The 24,658-nt window shown below is 33.3% G+C and overlaps 1 protein-coding gene across 1 annotated transcript; it reads right to left on the bottom strand.

The window, feature by feature from the left end:
- Positions 1 to 2,087: 2,087 nt before the first annotated feature.
- Positions 2,088 to 11,430, bottom strand: LOC145274885 (uncharacterized). Its single transcript, XM_080127498.1, has 5 exons — positions 10,830 to 11,430; positions 8,785 to 8,940; positions 7,736 to 7,884; positions 5,434 to 5,582; positions 2,088 to 2,205 (listed from the first exon to the last, which is right to left on the bottom strand). The coding sequence occupies exons 1-5, from the start codon at positions 11,413 to 11,415 to the stop codon at positions 2,121 to 2,123; spliced, it is 1,125 nt and encodes a 374-aa protein (XP_079983624.1). The 5' UTR covers positions 11,416 to 11,430; the 3' UTR covers positions 2,088 to 2,120.
- Between the last annotated feature and the right edge of the window lie 13,228 nt (positions 11,431 to 24,658).

Here is a 24,658-nt window from a genome sequence, read left to right as displayed (position 1 = left end):
TTATGCGTATTTAGCTGGTTAAAAAAGTTTTTAAGGGGTCAAAAATGAGTCAAAATTAAAAAACATCGTTATAAATTTTGTAAATTCATCTTAGTTTATTTTTAATTTTTAATTTTTTAACAGTTCATACGCATGTCAAGCGAATTTAAATATTTAGAAAAGCAGAACTATTATTAAATGTCCATCTACAGTGATTGCGTTACTAGAAATTACGATTTCGACTTTTCGTTAATGGACACTAAAGACACATTGAAAGTGAGACAGATAACACTCTTCCCTTCTTGGATGTTCTTGTTGAACGTTCAAGAGAGGTCTTTTTTCACTACCATTTACTGGCTTACTGTAAACATAGCAGGGAGACCTGACGTTACCTGGGATTGGATGAGGATCAATCAATGCTTCTTCGCCTATATTTTATTCTCACCGAAATAGGTAAAGTCGTCCATTTTCAATCTTCCCCGCAGTTACATAGTCCTCAATACATTTGAGTCTACATTGCACTGTAGAGAACCTAATGTTGATTTTATACAATTATATATATATATATATATATATATATATATGTGTGTGTGTGTGTGTGTGTATGTTCCAAAATTTTTCCCGATTCCGATACAATTACCGATTCCTTTCAAAATTTCCGATTCCGATCCGATTCCCGATTCCGATTCTTTAAAAATTTATACATATTTAATTAGAGATTAATTTATATGGGCTACTAACTCTCCATCCTAAATTCTTAAATACTTTTGTTTTTAGTGGGTTCACAGATATCGCTCAAAAGTAGAATTTCAATGTGGGTGGGGGGTATTTTTAAATGTAGATATAATTTCTGTTTCAATTTGAAAATTTTCTAAATGTTTTCTCTTTATCTATTTTATCCAGACTTTGATAAATTCATTGTGATATAATCATGTGTATATTAACGTTTGTGAAACCCCGAGAATGATACCATAAAAAAACAGCTGGTGTCAGACAAAGTGGCTCCAGGAAAATAAAATAAAACTCGCCCAGACGTTTGAATTTTTCTGTGAACTCCCTGGGAAGCGGCCTGTAATCATTTGGCAACTAGGTGCGAAAAAATACACGACCGTTTTAAACTGTTTGATATGGGGATGGACAAGTGACCTCTAAAACATTTGCTTAAAACAATAAAAAATGAAATGAAAGTTGAAATCGATTCCCCTACAAAAATACAAAACAAAATCAATTGCTTTTTTTCGCCATTCCTTGTCATATTTGCAAATGCCGAGTAAGGGAGCGGACAAAAACCTAACCGGACAAAATCCAACACTATTATATTCTACTTTTGATTTAATTAGCAATAATGTTTGATATTATTTTTATTGACAAAATATTTCTTTAAATTTAAACAATTTTTCAATACCTTGCAAATAAACTGCATTCTTCTAAAGGTTATCTAGCGAATTTTATTTTGTTTATTTTACACAGATAAAATATATTTAGATCTTTTAATGTTATCATGATCTATAGAGGTTAGTTTTACTAATAGTTTAAAAGGAATAAATATTTATCAACGGTATCAGCAATGAAAAATTATAAAGTATCGGTTTTGGAATCGGAACAAACAGGCACAAATTTTTCCGATTCCGATACCGATACCCCGAAAACTACCGATTTTTCCGATCCCCAATTCCGATTAATCGGTACAACACTATATATATATATATATATATATATATATATATATATATATATATATATATATATATATATGATTAGTTTTTTTTTGAAAAAGAATTCCAGCAGAGTGCTCAATTAAAAGGAAAATCCAAAATGTAAGAGCGTATTTATATTTTGTGTACAGAAAGTTGTTAGTTGAAACAGATCATTGGTACCGTCGGTTTCAAGCCCGATAATAAGGCCCGTTTAAGGTATCCTTATCAAGCTCTCTTCATTTGGATGAAATATTAAGATATTGACTTTTTTACTGTTTGTAACACACAAAAATAATAAAGCAGTTAACAATTTCAAAGAATTTCTACAACAAAATAAATTAAAAAAAAAATCAATGACACAAAATCAAATAAAATTAAACTAAAGTTTTATTTTATTTAAACTCATTTATTCACGGAACCATCTTGTTTAAAATTAAAATTCCATCAAGCTTTGCATTTGTTGAAAACCGACTCCACTGGTTTTCCTTCCTTGCTTACAGTACGCGTGTGGATTGGCATTTTGAACGCCCTGCAACAAAGGGAAAATATCTACAATTATAAATCTGAAACAATGTTTTCATTACAAACGTGTAACTATACGAGATGTTTTCAATAAGTTTCTAGACTTTTTTCGTATGTGAACTTTTATTGATAGTGCATGCATTAAACTCTAGTCCCCTTCGAAGTAATCTCCCCCGGTTGCAACGAAGTTATTGTACCGTTCTAATAACGTCTGCACGGCTCAATGGAAGTCCTCTTGGGTGAGTATGTCAATCACCCTCCTCACAGCCACTTTCATCTCCTCAATTGTCTCATAATGACAGCCTTTAAAGTTTCCTTGAGCTTAGGGAATAACCAAAAGCCACACGGTTCAAGGTCTGGACTATAGGGAGGGTGAGAATCTGAATTGATCAACTCGGCCATCTTCCTGCTGTCATGGCAACGTCTTTCTTTCTTTCTGAACATCCTTCTGAGAAATTTCGCGCAAATCTTCCGCATCTTGAGTTTCCCGCAAATAATTGTGTGTACAGTTCCCACACTGATATCAAACTGTGCACTTATTGTCTCTACACGACGATCCTTATCCATGAAATTCTTTATTTGGTCAATCAACTGTAATCTTCTTTACTCTTCCATCTCCTCTCATCATCCATCGCAGACTCCCTGTCCTCTTTGACTCTCTTATGCCACTCAAAAACTGATGCTCGATTCATAAAAGATGGTCCAAAAGCAGTCTGAAGCATTCTGTACGTTTCTGTGGCATTTTTTTTTTACCAAGTTTAAATAAGAAATTTATTACATAACGTTCTTCGAAAGTGTCTTCATTTCCCACCTATCCTCACCTGAGCTGCCTTCTGTTGTATTGATCCATCCCGCTACTACCGTTTTTTTTTACACCTATCTCCACCCGGGCTTCCTATATAGATAAATAAACGACAAAAGTCTATATTCCAAAGTTCATGAGGGTGACCATCTTATAATTTATTTCTTTTTATTCAGAAGCTGTAACTACCGTATAAATCGAAATTCAAAATGGCGTAATGGAAACATAATATAAGGTATTGGTAGCTTCTCTTACAATTTTCGGATTTTAATCATGTAAAAACTTTATTTCCTTTTGATAGGTTGATTGTTGCTATTTTTCTGATGAGTTAAGGGCAAAATAGATTCATTGATTAATATAATAAGCTGATTGATTTTGCGCTATGAAACATACTTTCAAGTATTGTAAATGTCAACTGAATTAAAGGAATACATTATAAGATTCTCAACATCATGAACTTTGGAATATAGACTTTGGTTATTCATTCAATATATATATATATATATATATATATATATATATATATATATATATATGAATATATAAATATAAATATAAATAAATAAAACTGTACCCTGCCACGCGTTGCTCTGGCTAAATTTGGTGTAATGGAAAATTCTAATAAAAAGAGAAAATGCATGTTTCTTATATTCTTAGTACAGCAATCCACTCTAAAAAAAAAAGAAAAATATGAAAAAAATGGTACTCTTGCAGAATTGGATCCTGATCCTCAGGATTGCCGTCAATCATGGCTTGGGCTCGACCAACAATCAGTGGATAAAGCTAACGTTGAAACGCTAATTTTTTTTTTCTGTATACAAAAATGTGAGTTAGTAATTAATATTTGAGTGATGGGGGGGGTTACTATACACAGATTCGAAAAAGTTGTCCAAAAACAAATGAAAGCAAAGGTAAGGTAAGTTACATTTCTACCTAACTGGATAGTTGTTTAGTGTTTTTATGTAAGGTAAAATGTTTAATCGGCTGGAAAAACAGAAATGGTTGCAAACTGTTGAATACGTTAAGTTTGGGAAATGAAGTTGAAAACTAAAAACTATACAATACAGTGTCAAAAACCCACCGAATACGTTACCATGACATAGGCTGACATAATCGGTGGGTTTGTGACAGTATTTTTTATAGTTTTTTAGTTTTAACTCACTTTCTCAAACTTACCATAATTAACAGTGTCCGCCACCATTTGTATCTTTCAAATACAACGATAAACAGTTTTTCGAGCTGACTAAACGTTACATTAAATGAAAAGGGTTTGTATTAACAGATACAAAGAAGTTGTCAAAAAATGAATATATAACAAATAAATGTTATCAAAGGCAAGAAAAGTAAATGTTCTACCTAACTGGATAAGATTGTAGTGTTTTTATGTAATGTATAATGTTTAATCAGTTCAAAAACATGCAGTGTTTATCGGTATATTTGAAAAATACAAATGGCGGCAGACTGTATCGAACATGTTAAGTTTGGGGAAATTTTGGGAAAATGAGTTTAAACTAAAAAACTATACAAAATACTGTTAGGAACTCACTCAGTATATGTTACTGTGATGTAGGCTGACATATAATCAGTGGTTTTAAATTTTGATCGATACAGGTAACAACTTTTAAGTCCCTTTTAGTGATTACCTGGTTTGAGGATATTATACAACTAAATTGCAAATCTGCCCCAAAAATCCGGTATTTACTTTAAGGCCCGTCTCATGTTCGATTGATTACATGCTCCTGGTTAGGACCCATAGCTGGAGGAAGCTTCACATGCCTCCGAACAGTATCTTAGTCCAAAATACACTGTAGCTTACATTGCTTTGTAGAGAACCTACACTTAATTTTATTTAAATAGGCTGTCATTATGAGAAAATTGAGATGAGAAAAGAGTCCGTGACGAGGGCCATTGACACGCTTTCACAAAAGGATTTCAATTGGGCATCCCAGGAGTTGTTTGAACGGCACAGCAAGTGCATTGCAGTCGTAGAAGTTTACTTCGAAGGAAACTCGGGATTCTTGTGTGTATTGTCGATCAACTACTTTATTTAATCACCTAAATTAATATACGAAAATATAATTTTATGCGTAAATGTTCAGTATTTACTTCAACGGTGCTCAATACATATGTAGAGCTAGGTAGTAAGTTATAAAAATTAAACTACACAGACTATTTCGCGTTTCATTCTCGTACGCCTGACGCAATCTCACGAGAATGAAATGCAGAATATTCTGTGTAGTTTAATTGCCATATATGTTTTTATAACTTACCATATGTATATATATGTATATATATATATATATATATATATATACACACATATGTGTGTATATATATATATATATATATATATATATATATATATATAAACTATTAAATCAACTTGTACATGGGCAAAGATAGTATCCATAATTATACCACACGACTACTTACTGCTTGTCCACTATGAAGTTTATTTCATCATCGGATGAAATTGCGGCGTCTATTTTGCTGGGAATACCACGGAAGTATTGATTTACTGGGTATTTATCCCTCTGATCGACGTCCTCATCTTTCGGATAGAATATGTAAAAATGGCCCTCCTGCAAAAATGCAAACAACAATATTTGTAAAATTATTAAACCGCCTACATCTCTACATTTCAATCTTGTTTAGCATTGTCGAGTATATATTGCTTACGTGTCGATATATTTCATCGTCTATAACAATTATAACAAACAGGGACAAATAACAGTCTCTTAGGGTTCACATCGGTCAATAAAGAAACATACCAGGACTGGTCCTGCCTTGATAGAGTTCACAGTAGACTTCGTAACCTCGTAGGAGATGTCCTTTTCTCTTCCTTGCAACCTCTATCTCACAGAAGAGATGTTGCGAGTTTGTCTCTGTTGTATCGTTATTGTCATGGAAAGTGTTCCACTGAGCTTCAATCTATGGTCCCCCCTCGCCAAACTTTCACAAGAAACACTCGTCTAGCTGTAAACACTATCAATAATTCCCCCCACTCTTTATCTGTGCCTAAACCTAAACGTAGATTCCATGAACAAAGCTTCTTTCTTAGAACTGCACGCCTGTGGAATTGTCTTCCGTTTTCCTGCTTTCCGGCTGACTACAATATGGTTGTCTTCAAGTCTAACGTAAATAAGTTCTTGATGAGCCGTTCCATATAAGTTATCAAATTTACCAAATTGTCATTACTAATGATTAGTATATTGTCCAATTTCTACTGTACACTCTTTAACCCTTATCCTTGAGTGGCCTCTTGGCCTTGATAATGTGGTGATGCCTGTGTAAAAAATACCTTATCCATCTGGGTTCATGTTCATTTGACGGATCCTCGGAAAATAAAGTTTTGTTGCTATTTTCAGCAGCTTTATTTTTGATGTTTCCCTCATTGGAAAGCTGTAACACTGCTCATTAGATTTTTACTATCGATGTTTTCCTCTACTCGGAGCCATTATGGTCTGAGGACCGTAATGGCTCCTTCTGCCTACCAACTAGGTCTGCTCTCTCTGACTCCCAATTCTTGACAAACTCATACGTGTATTTTTAAGTAATCTGATGACATCATTTTGTTTATGTTCGAACAAGTTAACATTTTTCTTTGTGCTAGTTATGAAACAGACAATTTTTGTGCAAGGGCTGGTTTTTAATAAAGACGCTGAAACCAGGCGTCGTGTTTTAAATAAACTTGAAAACGAGCCGAATGAAAAACTACAAAGCTTAGCCGAAGACTGTGAACGGCTTATTGAGTTGAAGCAGGACAGTCGTGACATAGAGGAAAACGGAGTATCGCACATTAAAATGATCCATCAGACGAAAAAATTAACTTAAAAAAATAACCAGAGGAAAAAAACAGGGAAAAGATCCACCTGGACAGTGTTGGAGGTTTGAAGATAAACATTGGTAAAATGAGTGTCCCTACAAATTTAAACAGTGTGACATATGCTACCAGAAATGACATGAGGCATCACATTGTAGGAAAAAATCTCTTAGAAAAAAGACATCCATTAAACTCACAAAATTGAATCTGAAGAACGAAATATCCAGAAATATGTTAAAATGTTTAAAAAGAAAGTAAGACTACAGCTTGATGGTAGGTCTGACATTTCCATTATTAATGTACGTACATGGAAGAAGCTTGGGAGACCTGATATGATTAGATCACATAAAACGGCGAGAAGCGTCAGTGGTGAAATATCATTTTCAAAGGAGAATTATTGACGAATATTTCTTTTCAGAATAAGATTAATGTACATACATGAAAGAAGTTTTTAACATAATAATTTTCCCTTTTAGCAATGGTTTCAACCATTTGTTTGATTAAAAATTCGATAATATGCGTAAACGCTTACTTTCTTAAGTGGTTTTGATCAGGACTGTATATATATATATATATATATATATATATATATATATATATATATATATGTATGTATATATATATGTATATATATATATATATATACTTTCTTAATCGATGTTTTCTCTTGACAATATATCGGTTGAAAGACGTCTCGAGGTTTATTTTAGTTTTTTTTATAATCACTATTTATAAATATATAAATTTACTCTTAAATCGTTTTTATTAACGCTTTCCCCTTTATTATTTATTTCCCAGCTCGGTATGTCTCCGGATATCTTGTTCAAAGCTATTATTAATATATATATCTGTGTGTGTGTGTGTGTGTGTGTGTGTGTGCGTGCGTGCTTTTGTGTGTAACATTGTACAAACCTTGTAAAGAAAAATGCGTTCACCGCCATCATAATACTGAATTGCACATTCGGGGCTGTGGCTCTTTTCGTTCGAGGTAGCTTTTGGAGAAGTTTCAGACAAAGTGAATTGCCCTGCGGAATTTACCGTATACGCCCATACTTTTTCATCTGAATAATAATTATAAGAAGAATAATAATAAGAAGAACAAAAACAAGAAGAAGAAGAAGAAGAAAAGCAAATAAGTAAAACAACTGAAATATTAAGCAAAACCCTTTGAATGCGCAGACTATTACACATGGACAACATATGAACGTATGATCAATAAAACTTTTCTCTCATGCATGGAGAATTGTTATCATATTTGGGCTTGTGCATCTACTACTAGTCTCTCGCTCATGGACAGAATTCAAAAGAGAGTCGCCAACCTTATAGGTCCCGAACTGTTAGCTGGCTTCAGCTTTTGTCCCATCGACGAAATCTTGCATCCCTCTGCCTGTTTCACAAGTATTTTAATGGTGGATGCTCCGACGAATTACAAATTCTTGTAGCACCTCGTCGTAAATATCACCTAACAGACCCGGCAACAGCAAAATCCCACCCCTACACAGTAGAGATCCCCAGATGCCAGAAAATATTCTACTCTAATAGTTTCTTCTCCAAAAATGCAAGACTTTGGAATTTCCGTCCGGGTCCCTGTTTCCCTGACTGTACTATGCTGAAGTTCAATTGTAATGTAAACAGAGATCTTGCTGCTCAACTCCCTACATAGCATCCTTGCAATTTACGCCCCAGATAGTAGACCCCTACCCCTACATCAAAGTGGCATTTGTTTTGTGTGAAAATGAAAAAAAAAGTATCAATAAATGTTTAGCTATATTTTCGTACCTCCATTTATAATTCAAACTCATTTCAATACGTACAAGCAATAAATATCAGACCACATTTTGATATACTATGTACTTTTTGATTTTAATTATAAACGTTACAAAACTTTCAGTGCGAACCGTATTTCGTATTTTATAAGATTCACACCTGGAAGATGTGATACTAATTAGAAATACATTTACCTTTAAATAAATAAGCTTTGCTGGTTTTCTTTGAATATACAGCGGCTTGTACCAAATCCGGACCACCGGGGAAAAGAGTTTGGACAGGCGTCTTTTTTCCATTTTGTCCGTCAATAACTTCTCCTTGGTCAACAAACACAAAATCTACTTCTTTTACTGAAAACAGAAAAATAATTAAAATCTTTTAAAATTAAGTACTTATGCAGAATAGATACCGTGCTGAAATAATAACGTTATTATTTAGAACCTCAATCTTAACATGGAGAGAGAAGGGTGTTTTGTAAGTATTCTGTACTTTAACCTTACAATTTCATAAAAAAAGATACAGTAAAACGTGGATTTTACTTGAAAATACTATTTTAAAAAATAGAACGATACTTTCTCTGCACTAACTCATAGGGGATTCTATTTGGGATCAGATTTGCAGGAATACTTTATAGGGAGTTGGGCACATTACACTTGAACTTTTGCATGTCAGTACAGTCACGGAAGTATGGGCCCGGGAGGTAATTCTAAAGTCTAGGAGTTTGAGGAAAGAAGCTGTTTGAGTAGAAAGCTTTGAAGCATCTCGAATTATTTACGTCATCAACAGTGAAAAGATGGTATTTTACTACTTCTCGGGCCATTAATGTCGTGGGAGCTCTACTATGTTGAGTTCGTCCGAGCCTTTTTTATTTTTTATTGAAGCACTTGTAAAACAGGCACGGGAATGCCACATTTCGGCGATGGGACAGTGATTGGAGTTAGGCCGACAGTGTGGAACCTATTAGATTGACGACTCTTTTCTGAACTTTATCTAAGAGCGACAGGCTACTGGTAGATGCACCAGCACAGATGTGACAACAATACTCCATGCATATGCGAATAGTTGCTTTGTAAAGATACAGGGTACTTTCAGGTGTGAGTAATCTCTTAGCACGGTAGAGAGAGTCCATGTGTAAATTCATATTGTTTGTGAATGTTAAGCCTAACAGCTTGAAGGAAGCACTTTAATTCTTTTGACGAGTGTAACTTTTCAGTAAACATATATATACTTAGTGCGAACTCAATTAACCCAAATTACCATGCGGGAGCGCAGGAATACTTGGTTTAGAACCTATCCTATTGGAGCGGCTGTTTTATTATATTAGTATAGTCGTAGTGGGCAATGAAAGGGGCCCTGCACATATCTCCGATGAGCATTCCCAAGGCCACAATCATGTGGATGAAGAGTTGGCAGATGGTCTACATTTTGCCTGTTTGGTACTTATGTACATCCAATTTATCCAGCACTACTCGCCCTCAAACTGAAACCATTAACTAAAATGACAGCTTAAACAAAAACTACAATCAAACGAGGCACAAATCCAAATAAAACTAAATCGCCTTTTTCCTTGATGTTCGCAGTCAGAAATATCCGTGGATTTATAACTAATTTAGATAATGTAGAAAATTATTTCTTAGCAAAGTCCCCGGATATCTTAGTTCTAAAAAAAATTAACTTACACTCGCCCGTCTAACCACTCTAAGATGCTTGATTATCTCCCACTCTGCCGTAAGGAATCAGGCAGAATTGCACGGACTTGGAGTCTATATTCGAAACACACTCTCCTTGATGAGAGAATCCAAACTAAAATCAAACAACCTGGCCTCAATGTGCCTTAGACTAAACTTGTAACAATAGCTACTTATATTTTCTTTACCCTTTATCTCGACCCAGGACTGTACCCTAAACAATTAAGTCTCCGACAGCATAGATGCAACACTTTTTTTTAGACATTGGTGCCCAAGTACCTGCATTTGGTGAGTTTAATATCATAGTAATTGGATTAGTTTCTCACACATAGCTTTTCCATATCCCATTCTAAGACAGTCACGTTCCCGACTCGTCTCCCAGATCGACAGGATCAGTAAGTCTCACTTATAGATTTATTTCTGACGACAGTTGCCGGGAATTATGTAACAAATGCTCATAGTCCACTCGAGAATTCCGTTCACATTGTGAGAATCACGCTAAACTTTCGAATCGGAGCTTAAGAGTTATACAAAAAATATGTAACACTTACTTCTCATGGCCGCATCGATGGTTTTGTATGACTGCTGGCAAAAACCAACTTCATCCCCACCTTTAGCATCATCGTCCGGAAGTACCTTATCATCTGTAACTCCACCATTATCTGGTAATGCATCATCTTTACCCCCATCAGCATCGGGGTTTACTGCATCATCATCATCTGTAACCCCACCATTATCTGGTAATGCATCATCTTTACCCCCATCATCATCAGGGTTAACTGCATCATCATCATCTGTAACTCCACCATTATCTGGTAATGCATCATCTTTACCCCCATCATCATCAGGGTTAACTGCATCATCATCATCTGTAACTCCACCATTATCTGGTAATGCATCATCTTTACCCCCATCATCATCAGGTTTAACTGCATCATCATCATATGTAACTCCACCATTATCTGGTAATGCATCATCATAATGTGTAACGGCATCATCATCTTTAGTTTCATCATCATTTTGAAATGCCCAATCCTCTGTAACTCCATAATCACCATCATCATATTCATATCCATAATCATCTGCAAGAAAATAAAACCCTTTAAAATAAAAATCACGATCGACAAAACAAAACATATAAAAACAAGGAAATCAAGCCACACTACAAAACCCCATTCTCATGAGTGAATTTCAAAATATTATATGGAAATAAACGCGGTCTATTCTTCAATATGTTATAGATAGATATATTATCAGTAAAATCGATATTCGCTTCTAACTAGCATATGATTTTTCACTAGTGGGATCTGTGGAAGTTCCACAGAGGACACTTTCATATGTAATATATTGATGTTAGCATTCTGTAGATGTTCAGTGTTAATGGAGACTCTCTGATATTATTTTAGCTTTTTTGTTAAAACTGTAATCTGAGCTAGCACGAAGGTCCGGCAAGTACGCTTAAATATGATATTTTAAATATTGCAGTTTTTCTATCTATTATTATAGAGTTAATGTTCTATCGATTTTCATATTTTATAAAATTTCGATTTCAAAAATAAAAAATACATATATTCATAGCATTTGGGTGCATTAGCTTGAATCGAAACCGAAATAAAAACTTATGATATATATATATATATATATATATATATATATATATATATATATATATATATATATATATGTAACTTAAGCTCCTTCAGCCATAATCGAAACCGAAACTAAAGCTTATGAAGAATTCTTGATAAAATTATTAATAAAAAAATTACTGGAGTGCTATCAGTCATAATCGAAACTGAAACCAAAACTTATGAAGAATTCTTGGTAAAATTATTCATGACAAGAAATGGAAGTATATAACAATTAAACGACCCGGATGTAAGCGTGACACAGAAAGTAGCACAAACGCTGTCGTATTAATGTATATATATTATGTCTTCTTCAACTATATTTTTACAAAGCAAAATATAGTTCTATTTTGTTCTTTTTTAATAAAAAAATTGTACTATAGAATTAATCAATGGAAACGAATAAGGATCCCAGGGTACTTTTACACAGGTATACATTAGTCAATGTAATTAGAAGTACAAGCCATGTTTAGTTTCAGAACAGTTTCCGATGGTTCGTTGTCCTGAGATGTGACTGGTTTGCAGTAGACAGAACAGTTCCGATGGTTCGTTGTTCCACACTAATCCTTAGAGGTAACTGGTTTGCAGTAGACAGAACAGTTCCGATGGTTCGTTGTTCCACACTAATCCTTAGAGGTAACTGGTTTGCAGTAGACAGAACAGTTTCCGATGGTTCGTTCTTCCACACTAATCCTGAGAGGTGACTGGTTTTAACTAGACAGTTCCACAGAGAAAAAGATTCTTACCGTGTCGAGACGAAAAAAAAATATGCGAAATTGCTACAGAAAAGGTTTAATATTTATGGAGCAATTCTGATTTCTATTTGGTTGGTAGCAGAACGTGAATTAATTCGATTCGTCAGTTCCTAGCAGCATCGTCTATAAATAGAATCGCCCGACTGTGTAGGATCATACCCCATTATGCATCAAAAATATTGTAACATCCCCCCTATTCTTATAATGGGGAGGTCCCTTGTGTTCGTTCTGCTCAAAAATCAATATATATTTTTATATTCAATTATACATAACAAAAATTAGAAATCATTTGGATCTTAAAATTTTAGCATGTAAAAAGACGCCGTTCAGATGTCAAAACAGATATATCTGTGTACAAAAAAGAGAAATAAAATATATGGAAGGTATTTTTACCTTAAAAAGGGGTGGGTATGTAAAAAAGAAGCCATTTCTTAAATTTAATTATGCAGTTTTGTAAAAAAGAGAAAGAAAAAACGCATACATGTATACATATAAACAAGTATGCATGAAAATAAACATACGTTTAAAGAAAGTTTTTTTGTTTTGTTTTTTTTTTGTTTTGTTTTTTTGTTGATTAAAACAATGCACAAAATAAGACATTTTTGAAAAATAAGAAAGAAAACTGATGTGCACCAAAAAAATAAAAGTCAATTTTAATTTATGTCTGCCTTAAAATAAGCATGCAAAAAGTATTTGTCGAAAAGGAAAATTACAAAGAAGAGGTTTTTAACAAGTTACTTTTTTCTTTTTTTTTAAATTTATTTTAGTAAAAGTATTAGTTACGCATTAGTAGATTAAAGTGTTAATACAAACAAAATGGATGCAGCTTAACGTCTTTACCCAGGACTACTTTTTTTTAATATATAGAAATTTATATACATACAGGCCCGTGGAAAAAATTATTCAATCGAATCTCCCAACGAGTTTCGAAGAAAAACGCTTTAACTTTATTCTAATTGCGGGTTTCGTGAATACATCAGCGATATTTTTTATGATATGTAATTCAAAATAATGGATTCCTTTTTCACCTCGGTTTTTACGAAATGGCATTGTATATCTATATGCTTAAATCTTTGGTTGATTATCGAGTTCTGTGCTAAGACTATACTGTCTTGATTATCACAATTAATTACTACGAGGCTTTTAGTTAATTCTAGCTCTAAAATAGTATTTAGGATATTTTTAGGGTAAAGTGCTTCCTGGGTCGTGTGTGTGATCGCGATAAATTCTGCTTCATACGTAGAGAGAGATCCAATCTGTTGCTTTTTAGATTTCCATGAAATAATAGGCCCATTTTCTGAGAGTCTGAAACAATATCCAGATATACTTTTTCGATATTAGTCGTTTCCCCAATCTGAATCCGAAAATCCTTCTAATATTGGGGGATTTTTTTTTTATTTTCTAAATACTAACTTCTGTTCTTTAGTTCCTTTTAAATAACGAAGGACTGGTTTAGCTCTGTTTAAATCCTTCATTGTCGGTTGTGATAATTTTTGTGATAGTTTTGTTACTGTATAGCATATATCGGGTCTGGTCACAGTCATTAAATATATAAGACTACCTATAATTTCCCGGTATAATTTATCATTTATTATTTCAGATTCTGTATGTATATTTTATTAATATCATTTTCGACCGGTGTAGAGCGTTTCTTGTAATCTCCCATTCCAAATTTTAATAGTATTTTGTCGATGTATCTCGGTTGATTCATCGTGACAAGTCCTGTGCTTTGAGTAAATTCTATCCCCCAAAACCAGGATATTTTGCCGAGATCGGTCATTTTGAATCTTTTACTTAATTTGTTCTTAACATCGGTTAACATTATGTCACAATTTGATGCGATTAAAATATCATCGACCCACAAAACCAAAATCAGTAGTTTATCGTCTTTGTGTTGGGTATATAAACAGGGGTCTGCAGCGCATTGTCTAAATTGTTGTTTAATAATATAATCATGAAATACTGTGTTCCAACACCGAGAACTCTGCTTTAGACCATATAATGACTTGTTAAGTTGCCACACGCTATTTTTATTTTTCATTATAAATCCCTCTGGAGGGGTAATATAAATTTCACAGTCTATTGGCTCATTCAAATAAACATTTTTTTACGTCCATTTGATGGATGTTTAGGTCATATTGTGATGCGACCTGCAGTAAAACTCTGATTGTCGTTAGGTTTGTGGTCGGTGAAAACGTAGAAAAATATTCTATACCGTAAATCTGAGAGTACCCTTTAGCAACAAATCTAGCTTTGTACTGTTCTACGCCTGATGCTGTAGTCTTTTTTGTAAAGACCCATCTTGTAGAAATAACATGTTTATCTTTTGGGAGAGGCACTACCGTATAGGTATCATTTTCGGTTAAAGCATCTATTTCTTTTTTCATGGAAATTTTCCATTCATCACAATGTTCTGAATTAATTGCTTCGTTAAAGCTTTTTGGCGCATTTTACATAGAATAGCAATAGTCGTTTTGATAATCTTTTATATTGTCGACCACAAAAAAATCGGGTCGCCTTCTATTTCTTTTGGGATATCTTTCGACTTTATCATCACCATCATCACATCATCATCATCATTATGGATACTCTTGTATCCGTGAATTATTTTGCTTTCATTTGTTTTAATAATTTGAGGAAATATAATTTCATCTTCTTCATATGACGGGGTATTGTCTTTAAAATTAAACGTGTCTGTGAATTTTACACATCGGGTTCTTTTTATTTTATTTTTCTCTGGAAAAAAATATTAAATTGGCTGGACTGTTTTTATCGTATTCAAGAAATATACCTCTGTCGGCTTTCATATTCAATTTACTCTTTTGATCTATATATGCGAAGCAAGCTGAACCAAATATATGCATTCTGCTTAAATTTTTTTTTACCACAGACAGATTCATATGGATTTTTAGATAGTGTTTTGTTAAAGCACTTGTTGCGTATATAGGCTGCCGCCATAAGTGCATTTGAATCAAAACTCCTCAAAACCTCTGGATATAGTTCTATTTGTGCCACATTTTGCTGAGGCGGGCAGCAATTTAAATAACCACCCACTTATGCATAAAAAATATTGTAACAATAGTGTAGCGGGAATTTTGTAACTTGGATTACTTGGGGGGATGGTTCATCAAGAACTTGAAGACAATCAGGTTGTAGTCAGCTGGAAAGCAGGCAATCGGAAGAGCGTTCCACATGCGTGCAGTTCTAAGAGAGAAGCTTTGTTCATGGAATCTCCATTTAGGTTCAAACACACAGATAAAGAGTGTGGGAAATTATTGATAGTGGTTTTGGTAAGACGAGTGTTTTTCGTGAAAGTTTGGCAAGGGGAGACCATAGATTGACGCTCTGGTGAGCATTTGCCATGAAAATAACGATAAAGCAGAGACAGGATCGGAACGTCTTATTACAAGAAATGGATGTAAGAGTGACATAGAAAATAACAAACACACTGTCCTATTAATATATATATATATATATATTATGTCTCCTTCCACACTATTTTTACAAATATAGTTCTATTTTGTTTTTTTTAATAAAAAACATCGTACTATAGAATTAATCATTGGAAACGAATATGGACCCCGGTGTATTTTGCGTCGTACCTGAACTCTAATTCCTATTAATATTTTTAACATCTATAATTTTCAAGTCAGAAATAAAGATCAAATCGCTAAAGAACATCTAAGAGTGTTATGAGAAAATAATTTATATATTTATACTGCGATATTTGATTCTAACTAGCATACTTTTTGTATTCCTCCATTATATTTTTAACTGTCATCAGATAAATCGATATTTCATTCGTAATAGCCTTATTTGTATAATTTCATTACACTTTAAACAAGCGAAAATTTTGTTCTATTCTGTTCTTTTTATATTAAGAATTTTAGGCTATGAAACCTTTTAAATAGATACATAATATTATCTGAAAGTACATTGTCAGTTAAAGCCATTGTAACAGATAAACTATCCTATGAATTTAAGAGAGAATACAATAGAAATTATAACATGTAAATTATACTATAAATATAAGAAAGAATAGAATTGCAATTATAACATATAAACTATCTTATACATTTAAGAAATCATACAACAGAAATTATAACATAAACTATCCTATGAATTAAAGGGAGAATAAAGTAGCAATTATAACATATAAACTATTCTATGAATTTAAGAGAGAATACAATAGCAATTATAACATAAAATATCCTATGAATTAAAGGGAGAATGCAATAGCAATTATAACATATGTACTATCCTATGAATTTAAGAGATAATACAATAGCAATTATAACAAACTATTCTATGAATTTAAAAAAGAATACAATAGCACTTATGACATAAACTATCCTATAAATTTAAGAGATTATACAATAGCAATTATAACATAAAATATCCTATCACTTAAGACAGAATACAATAGAAATTATAACATAAACTATGAATTAAAGAAAGTATATAATAAGTATCTATTAAAAAGCTTGCCCTATGTCTGAATACTCTATGTAAAATTTAAAATGTTTAGACCAAGAATTGGCTGAGTAATTTGGTAGAGACTGCAGAGGTCAATTTTTTAAAACTTTGACTCGAATTAAAAATATTGATTTATGTTTAAGTAACCTACATCTAAAATTCAAAATGTTTAGACAAGTCAGCTTGTATTGAAATGAAAATTTCCAATCCAAACAAAAGGGGATGTAGGTATAGGTAGATGAGAATCCTACAGACAAAGACATGTCAGCGTGTATTCTAATGAAAATTTCTAAGTCCATACAATAGAGCACGTAGGTATAGGTAGATGAGAATCCTATAGACCAAGACAAGTCAACGTGTATTCATTTGAAAATTTCTAAGTCCGAACAAGAGGGGATGTAGGTATAGGTAGATAAAAACCTTATAGGCTCAGACATGTTAGCATGCATTCAAGTGAAAATTTCTCTCTAATAAAGAGGGGGTGTAGGTATCAGTAGATGAGAAGCTACTTCACCAAGACATGTCAGCGTGTATTCAATTGAAAATTTCTAACTCCAAACCATAGAGAACGTAGGTATAGGTAGATGAGAATCCAACAGACCAACACAAGTCAACGTGTATTCAAACACAAATTTCTAAGTCCAAACAAGAGGGGATGTAGGTATCGTGAGATGAGAAGCTACTAGACAAAGACGAGTCAGCTTGTATTCAAATGAAAATTTCTAATCCAAACAAAAGGGTATGTAAATATAGGTAGATGAGAAGCTACTAGACCAAAACATGTCAGCGTGTATTCAAATGAAAATTTCTAACTCCAAAAGAGGGGATGTTGGTACCGGTAGAAAAGAAGCTAATAGGCCATGACGTGTCAGCATGTATCCAACTGAAAATTTCTAAATCTAAACAAGAGGGGATGTAGGTACCGGTAGATAAGAAGCTTATTGGCCAAGACACGTCAACGTGTATTCGATTGACAATTTCTTAGTCCAAACAAGAGAGGATGAAGGTCCCGGTAGATGGGAAGCTTATAGACCAAGACATGTCAACGTGTATTAAAATTTCTATGCTCAAACAAGAGAGTATATAGGTAGCGGTAAATAAGAAGCTAGTAGACCGAGACATGTCAACATGTATTCAATTGACAATTTCTAAGTCCAAACAAGAGAGGGTGTAGGTATAGGTAGATGAGAAGCTAATAGACCAACAGTCAACACATGTCAGCGTGTATTCAAATGAAAATTTCTAACTCCAAACAAGACGGGACGTAAGTATAGGTAGATGAGAATCCCATAGACCAAGATAAGTCAACGTGTATTCAAATGAACATTTCTAAGTCCAAACAATATAGGACGGAGGTATAGGTAGGTGAGACTCCTATAGACCTAAACAAGTCAACGTGTATTTAAATGCAAATTTCTAAGTCCAAACAATAGAGGATGTAGGTACCGGTAGATAAGAAGCTAATAGGCCAAGACATGTCAACGTGTATTCAAGTGAAAATTTCTAAGCCCACACAAGAAGGGATGATGGTATAAGTAGATTAGAAGCTACTTCACCAAGACCTGTCAGCGTGTATTCAAGTGAAAATTTCTAACTCCAAACTATAGAGAACGTAGGTATATGTAGATGAGAATCCAATAGACCAGGACGAGTCAACGTGTATTCAAACACAAATTTCTAAGTCCAAACAAGAGGGGATGTAGGTATCGGGAGATGAGAAGCTACTAGACCAAGACAAGTCGGCTTGTATTCAAATGAAACTTTCTAATCCAAACAAAAGGGGATGTATGTATTGATAGATGAGAATCCTATAGACAAAGACATGTCAGAAATTTCCATTGGAATACACGCTAAGTCCAAACAATAGAGTACGTAGGGATAGGAAGATCAAAATCCTATAGACCAAGACAAGTAAACGTGTATTTAAAGGAAAATTTCTAAATCAAAACAAGAGGGGATGTAGGTATACGTAGATGAGAAGCTAATAGACAAACACAGGTCAGCGTGTATTGAAATACAACTTTCTAAGTCCAAACAACAGGGAATGTAGGTATCGGGAGATGTGAAGCTCCTAGACCAAGACAAGTCAGCTTGTATTGAAATGAAAATTTCCAATCCAAACAAAAGGGGATGTAGGTATAGGTAGATGAGAATCCTACGGACAAAGACATGTAAGCGTGTATTCAAATAAAAATTTCTAAGTCGATACAATAGAGGACGTAGATATAGGAAGATAAGAAACTAATAGGCCAAGACAAGTCAAAGTGTATTCAATTGAAAATTTCTAAGTCCAAATAATAGGGGATGTAGGTAGCGGTAGATAAGAGGCTGATAGACCAAGACATATCAGCGTGTATTCAATTGAATATTTCTAAGTCCTAACAAGAGGGGATGTAGTTATAGGTAGATAACAAGCTTATAGGTCAAGACAAGTAAACGTGTATTTAAATGAAACTTTCTAAATCAAAACAAGAAGGGATGTAGATATAGGTAGATGAGAAGCCAATAGATCAAGATAAGTCAACGTGTATTCAATTGAATATTTCTAACTCCAAATAAGAGCAGATGTAGCTACCGGTAGATAAGAAGCTGATAGGCCAAGACAAGTCAAAGTGTATTCAATTGAATATTTCTAAGTCCAAACATAGAGGATGTACGTATAGGCTGATGAAAACCTATAGACCAAGACAAGTCAACGTGTGTTCAATTGAAAATTTCTAAGTCAAAACAAGACGGGATGTAGGTATTGGTAGATAAGAAGCTAATAGGCCAAGATATATCAGCGTGTATTCAATTGAATATTTCTAAGTCCTAACAAGAGGGGATGTAGTTATAGGTAGATAACAAGCTTATAGGCCAAGGCAAGTCAACGTGTATTCAATTGAAAATTTCTAAGTCAAAACAAGACGGGATGTAGGTACCGGTAGATAAGAAGCTACTAGACTAAGACATGTCAGCGTGTATTCAAATGAAAATTTCTTAGTCCAAACAAGAGGGGATGTAGGTATAGGAAGATGAGAATCCTATAGACCAAGACAAGTCAACGTGTATTCAAATGAAAATCTCTAAGGCCAAACAAAGGGGAATGTAGGTATAGGTAGATGAGAATCTAATAGGCCAAGACAAGTAAACGTGTATTCAATTGAATATTTCTATGTCCAAACAAGAGAGGATGTAGGTATAGGTAGATAAGAAGCTAATAGGCCAAGACAATTCAACGTGTATTCAAATGAAAATTTCTAAGTCAAAACAAGAGGGGATGTAGGTATTGGCAGATAAGAAGCTACTAGACAAAGACATGTCAGCGTGTATTAAAATGAAAATTTCCAAGTCTAAACAGTAGAGGGTGTAGGTATCGACAGATGAGCATCCTATAGACAAAGACAAGTGAACATGTATTCAATTGAAAATTTCCAAGTTCAAACAAGAGGGGATGTAGGTACCGGTAGATGAGAAGCTAATAGGCCATGACGTGTCAGTGTGTATTTAGGTGAAAATTTCTAAGTCCAAACAAGAGGAGACGTAGGTATGGGTAGATGAGAAGCTAATAGGCCAAGACATGTCAGCATGTATTCAATTGAAAATTTCTAAGTTCAAAACAGTGTAAGGAAGTATCTGGAATGCCCGATCGAGCCTGCTGCCACCTTGGGTACATGTAGACGTTGCAAAATGCTTTCTAATCTGCTAGGCCCATCGAGACTTAGTTTTTTTTCTTTCTCTGGACCGTGTAGGTTGGCGTCTGGAAGTGCCCGATCTGCGCCTACTCTTACCTTGACATATCAACGTGTATTCAAGTTGACACTACTAAGTTCAAAACGGGCGTTAGGTACCGGTAAATGTGAAGATTATCAATCTAGACATGTTGAAATTTATGTTCACACATAGGGGATGGCGAGAGGGGGAATAGGGATAAAGAATAAAAAGAGAGAGATAGACAGATCTAGATAAATACAGAGGTATAAACTGAGACAGGGAACACAAGCATTGTTTTTACTGGTTAATTTTACACCAGAATACACGTTTAGATTTTATGTAGATTTTTTTCTGTAGGGAACAAGCAAATAGCACACATAATATCTAGACATAAATATATACATAAAACAATTAGTTATGAGATATATCTGAACTACTCCAAAAAGACAATAATAATGAATATCATCACTCACCTTTGAAAATTATCCAGGCTGTATGCCTACTTACATTCCATCAAACACCAGAAAATCATGATCCATTGTTTGGTTGACTTTTTATTTTGTTTAATTTTTTTTTCTTTTCATACACATTTGTAATTGTGTCTTGCTTTAATCAAGTATTTTTTTTAGTTAACCTGTGGTGTTGGGAGAGGGGTTAACATGAATCAATCGGAGAGAGGTTAACATGAATCAATTTTGCTTAAACATTTTTTTTAATATATATGTATATATTAGTTTACGGAGTCATTGCAGTACCAAGTCTGACACTGTAATTGCTTGAAAAGTATTGCATTTGGAAGGGTTCTTTTATTTTATTTTTTTTTTCTTGAGGTGTGCGGGAATTTCAGTAGGGGAAGTTTCTGCTGATTTCAGGTTCCAAGACAGTAAAGTTGTATTTTATTGTTTGTGCATCAATTTCTTACAGATTTTTTTGTGTTATGAAGTGAAAATGAATGACTTGCAAAGACATTTACATGTTTGCATTCTTTTTTATTTTTTAATTCTTCACTTTTTTTTTGTTTTAATGTCCCAAGAGTGAACGAAGACGGATAAGTCTTATTCAGCAGAGTGGAAAAAAAACAGGGTACTTTTGGCTGTCCTCAATAGATCTGTCCAGAGTAAAATGTGTCCAAGTTATTGCCCTAATAAAGTGAGAACCATACCCCAAAACTAATGCAGAACTCTACTTATGTATTGCACAGCTACAAGAGCTAACTTGTCTAGGATAAGTGCCATATAAATTTGCAAAACTCACTATATAGCTCTACTTATTAACCGATATGAACTTAAATTGCCGAACATGTCTCAAAAATTTTCTACAGAGCTCTACTTAGAAATGAGCACTCTCAAAGAATTTGTCCAACATAATTTTGAAATATGTTTTTTTAAGTTACCATAGAGCTCCCAAATAGGAAACTTGTTTCAAATTCTTGTCATATGTATATGTATATATTTTTAAAAAACTACAGTATATCTATCCTTATGTATTGACATTTATGTTTTCAAAACATACTGCAGAGCTCTTCATGTTTTCTGAATTTTATGCCTTCATCTATTAATGTATTGAGCACTCTCAAAGTATATTCGTGTAGCTGAATTGCCATACATGTTTTCTGAAAGTCTATATTTAGCTCGACTAATATATTGAACACTGTCAAAATAAATTTATGCAGTTGAAATGCCATGTCTGTTTCTCAAATGTTTTATTTAGCTCTACTAATATATTGAGCACCCTGGAAGTAGATTTGTCTAAAATAATTGCCAAAATGTTTCCAAATCTTACTACAAAGCTCTATAAATTCATTGAGCACTCTCAAAGTAAATTCGTCTTGCATAATTAAACAATGCAATTTTAAAATTTACTACACAGCTATACTAAACTATGGAGCACATGCAAGCATCATTGGCATATATGTTTTAAACTTACAAAAGAGCTTTACTCGAAGTAAATTTGTCTAGAATAAATGAGAAAAATTCTTTCAAATCTTTCCACAGGAGTCTACCACAGTATTAAGCACTCTGGTAATTACTTTTCTAGCATACTCGCAATACACAATTTTAAAACTCACTACAGAGCTGTACTTATCTATTTTGCAGTCTCAAAGAATTTTGGATCGCATAACAGAAATTTATATTTTTCAAATAACTTCAAAGCTTAACTCATACATTGAGCACTCTTAAAGGAAATTTCTCTGCTATAAATGACAAATGTTTTCAAAACTAAATACAGAGTTTGGAAAAAATAGCTGATATTATTACAGGTTACTTTTCTTCAAATAGATATAAACGAGCGTTATACAAGAGTGCTCAATAAGACAGAGCAATAAAGACATTTTATTTAGATTTTTACTTAATGATTACACTATCAATAGTGCTCAAAACTAGACAGAGCTGATATTATAAAACGTTTATTTTATTACAGGTAAATAAATATTAAGATTTAACCAGAGTTATATAAGAGTGCTCAATAAGACATAGAACAATAAAGACATTTTATTTAGAGTTTTACTTAATAATTACACTTTAAATAGTGCTCAACACTAGAAAGAGCTGATATTATCAAACGTTTATATTAATGAAAGAAAATTATATGTGAGTGCTTTATCATACATAGAGCAATATTGACATTTTAGATTTTTCATTGAGAATTCATAAAAATGTGAATAAAATTAGTAAAATGTATATTATAATATGTCATTAAAACAATACAAAAAAGTGTGGCCATCTAAATTGACGTATGCATTTTTTAACTTATCAACTTGCTCTACTGATGTATTGAGCACTCTACATATAAGTCCTGTCATTTCAATTTCTATATATATATTTTAAATCTTAACAGTTAGCTCTACTAATGCATTGAGCACTCTAGCAGTAGCTCTTGTCATCTAAATTCCATACATATTTCCAAAAATTTAACAACTATCTCTACTAATTCATTAATCACTGTATATATTTATCTTTCTGTCTCTCATTATCTATCTATCTATCTATCTATCTATAAAAGTGAAAATGTCTGTCTGTGTATGTGTGTGTAAATTTTCCTACGCAATAACTGTCAATTTTTAGTCTACAGACTCAAAATTTGATATACAGGGTACTGAGATATGTGAAAATCTGTGATCAGTTTTTGGACAGAAATTTGGCGATTAAGGGGTCAAAGTTCAACGATTTGAACTTTGAGAACTCTACAAAACTCCTCCGACAATTATGGGTCTGAACACTTGAAATTTTAGATATAGTTTCCTTAAACATGGCTCTAACTTAATAACTTGATTCGAGCACAAAACAATAAATTTTAAGGGTTCATAATAGGGGTCAAACTTGAAAAAATTGACGGTTTTTTTTTTTTTTTTTTTTTTTTGGTTGGGGTATACAACGCATACAACGCCAAAAAACCGGGCAACGCCGGGAACCCATGCTAGTATATATATATATTCAACTGAGAATTTTTATATAGATCACATAATTATTAGAAGTGTTTGTATATAGATCACATAATTATTAGAATTTTTTTTCCATCAATTTTTTGACTTGGGTTATCTTTTTTTAATTGACACATGAAAAAAATCTATGTGCTATTCAAGACAAGAAATAAAAGAAATAAAGAAAATTCTTACCTGTTACCTCCCAGGTGTTATCTTCACTTTTTCTCTTTTCTGGTTCTTGCTGAAACTCATGGCAATTTAATGTTTGTTTGTGTTCTTTGTTACATATATATATAATTTTTACTGTGATGATTTTTTTCTTTTAATTATTTAAAAACATTTTTTTAGATTTATATAATAAAGAGAGACAATAATATAACTAGTGGATCTTTTTTAATGATATA

This window comes from Euprymna scolopes, unplaced genomic scaffold, assembly GCF_053919585.1.
Source record: "Euprymna scolopes isolate OS-2025 unplaced genomic scaffold, ASM5391958v1 sca5, whole genome shotgun sequence".
NCBI classification, from domain to species: Eukaryota; Metazoa; Mollusca; class Cephalopoda; order Sepiida; family Sepiolidae; genus Euprymna; species Euprymna scolopes.
Note: the sequence above shows the minus strand (reverse complement) of the source record. Positions and strands in the feature narration are given on the sequence as shown.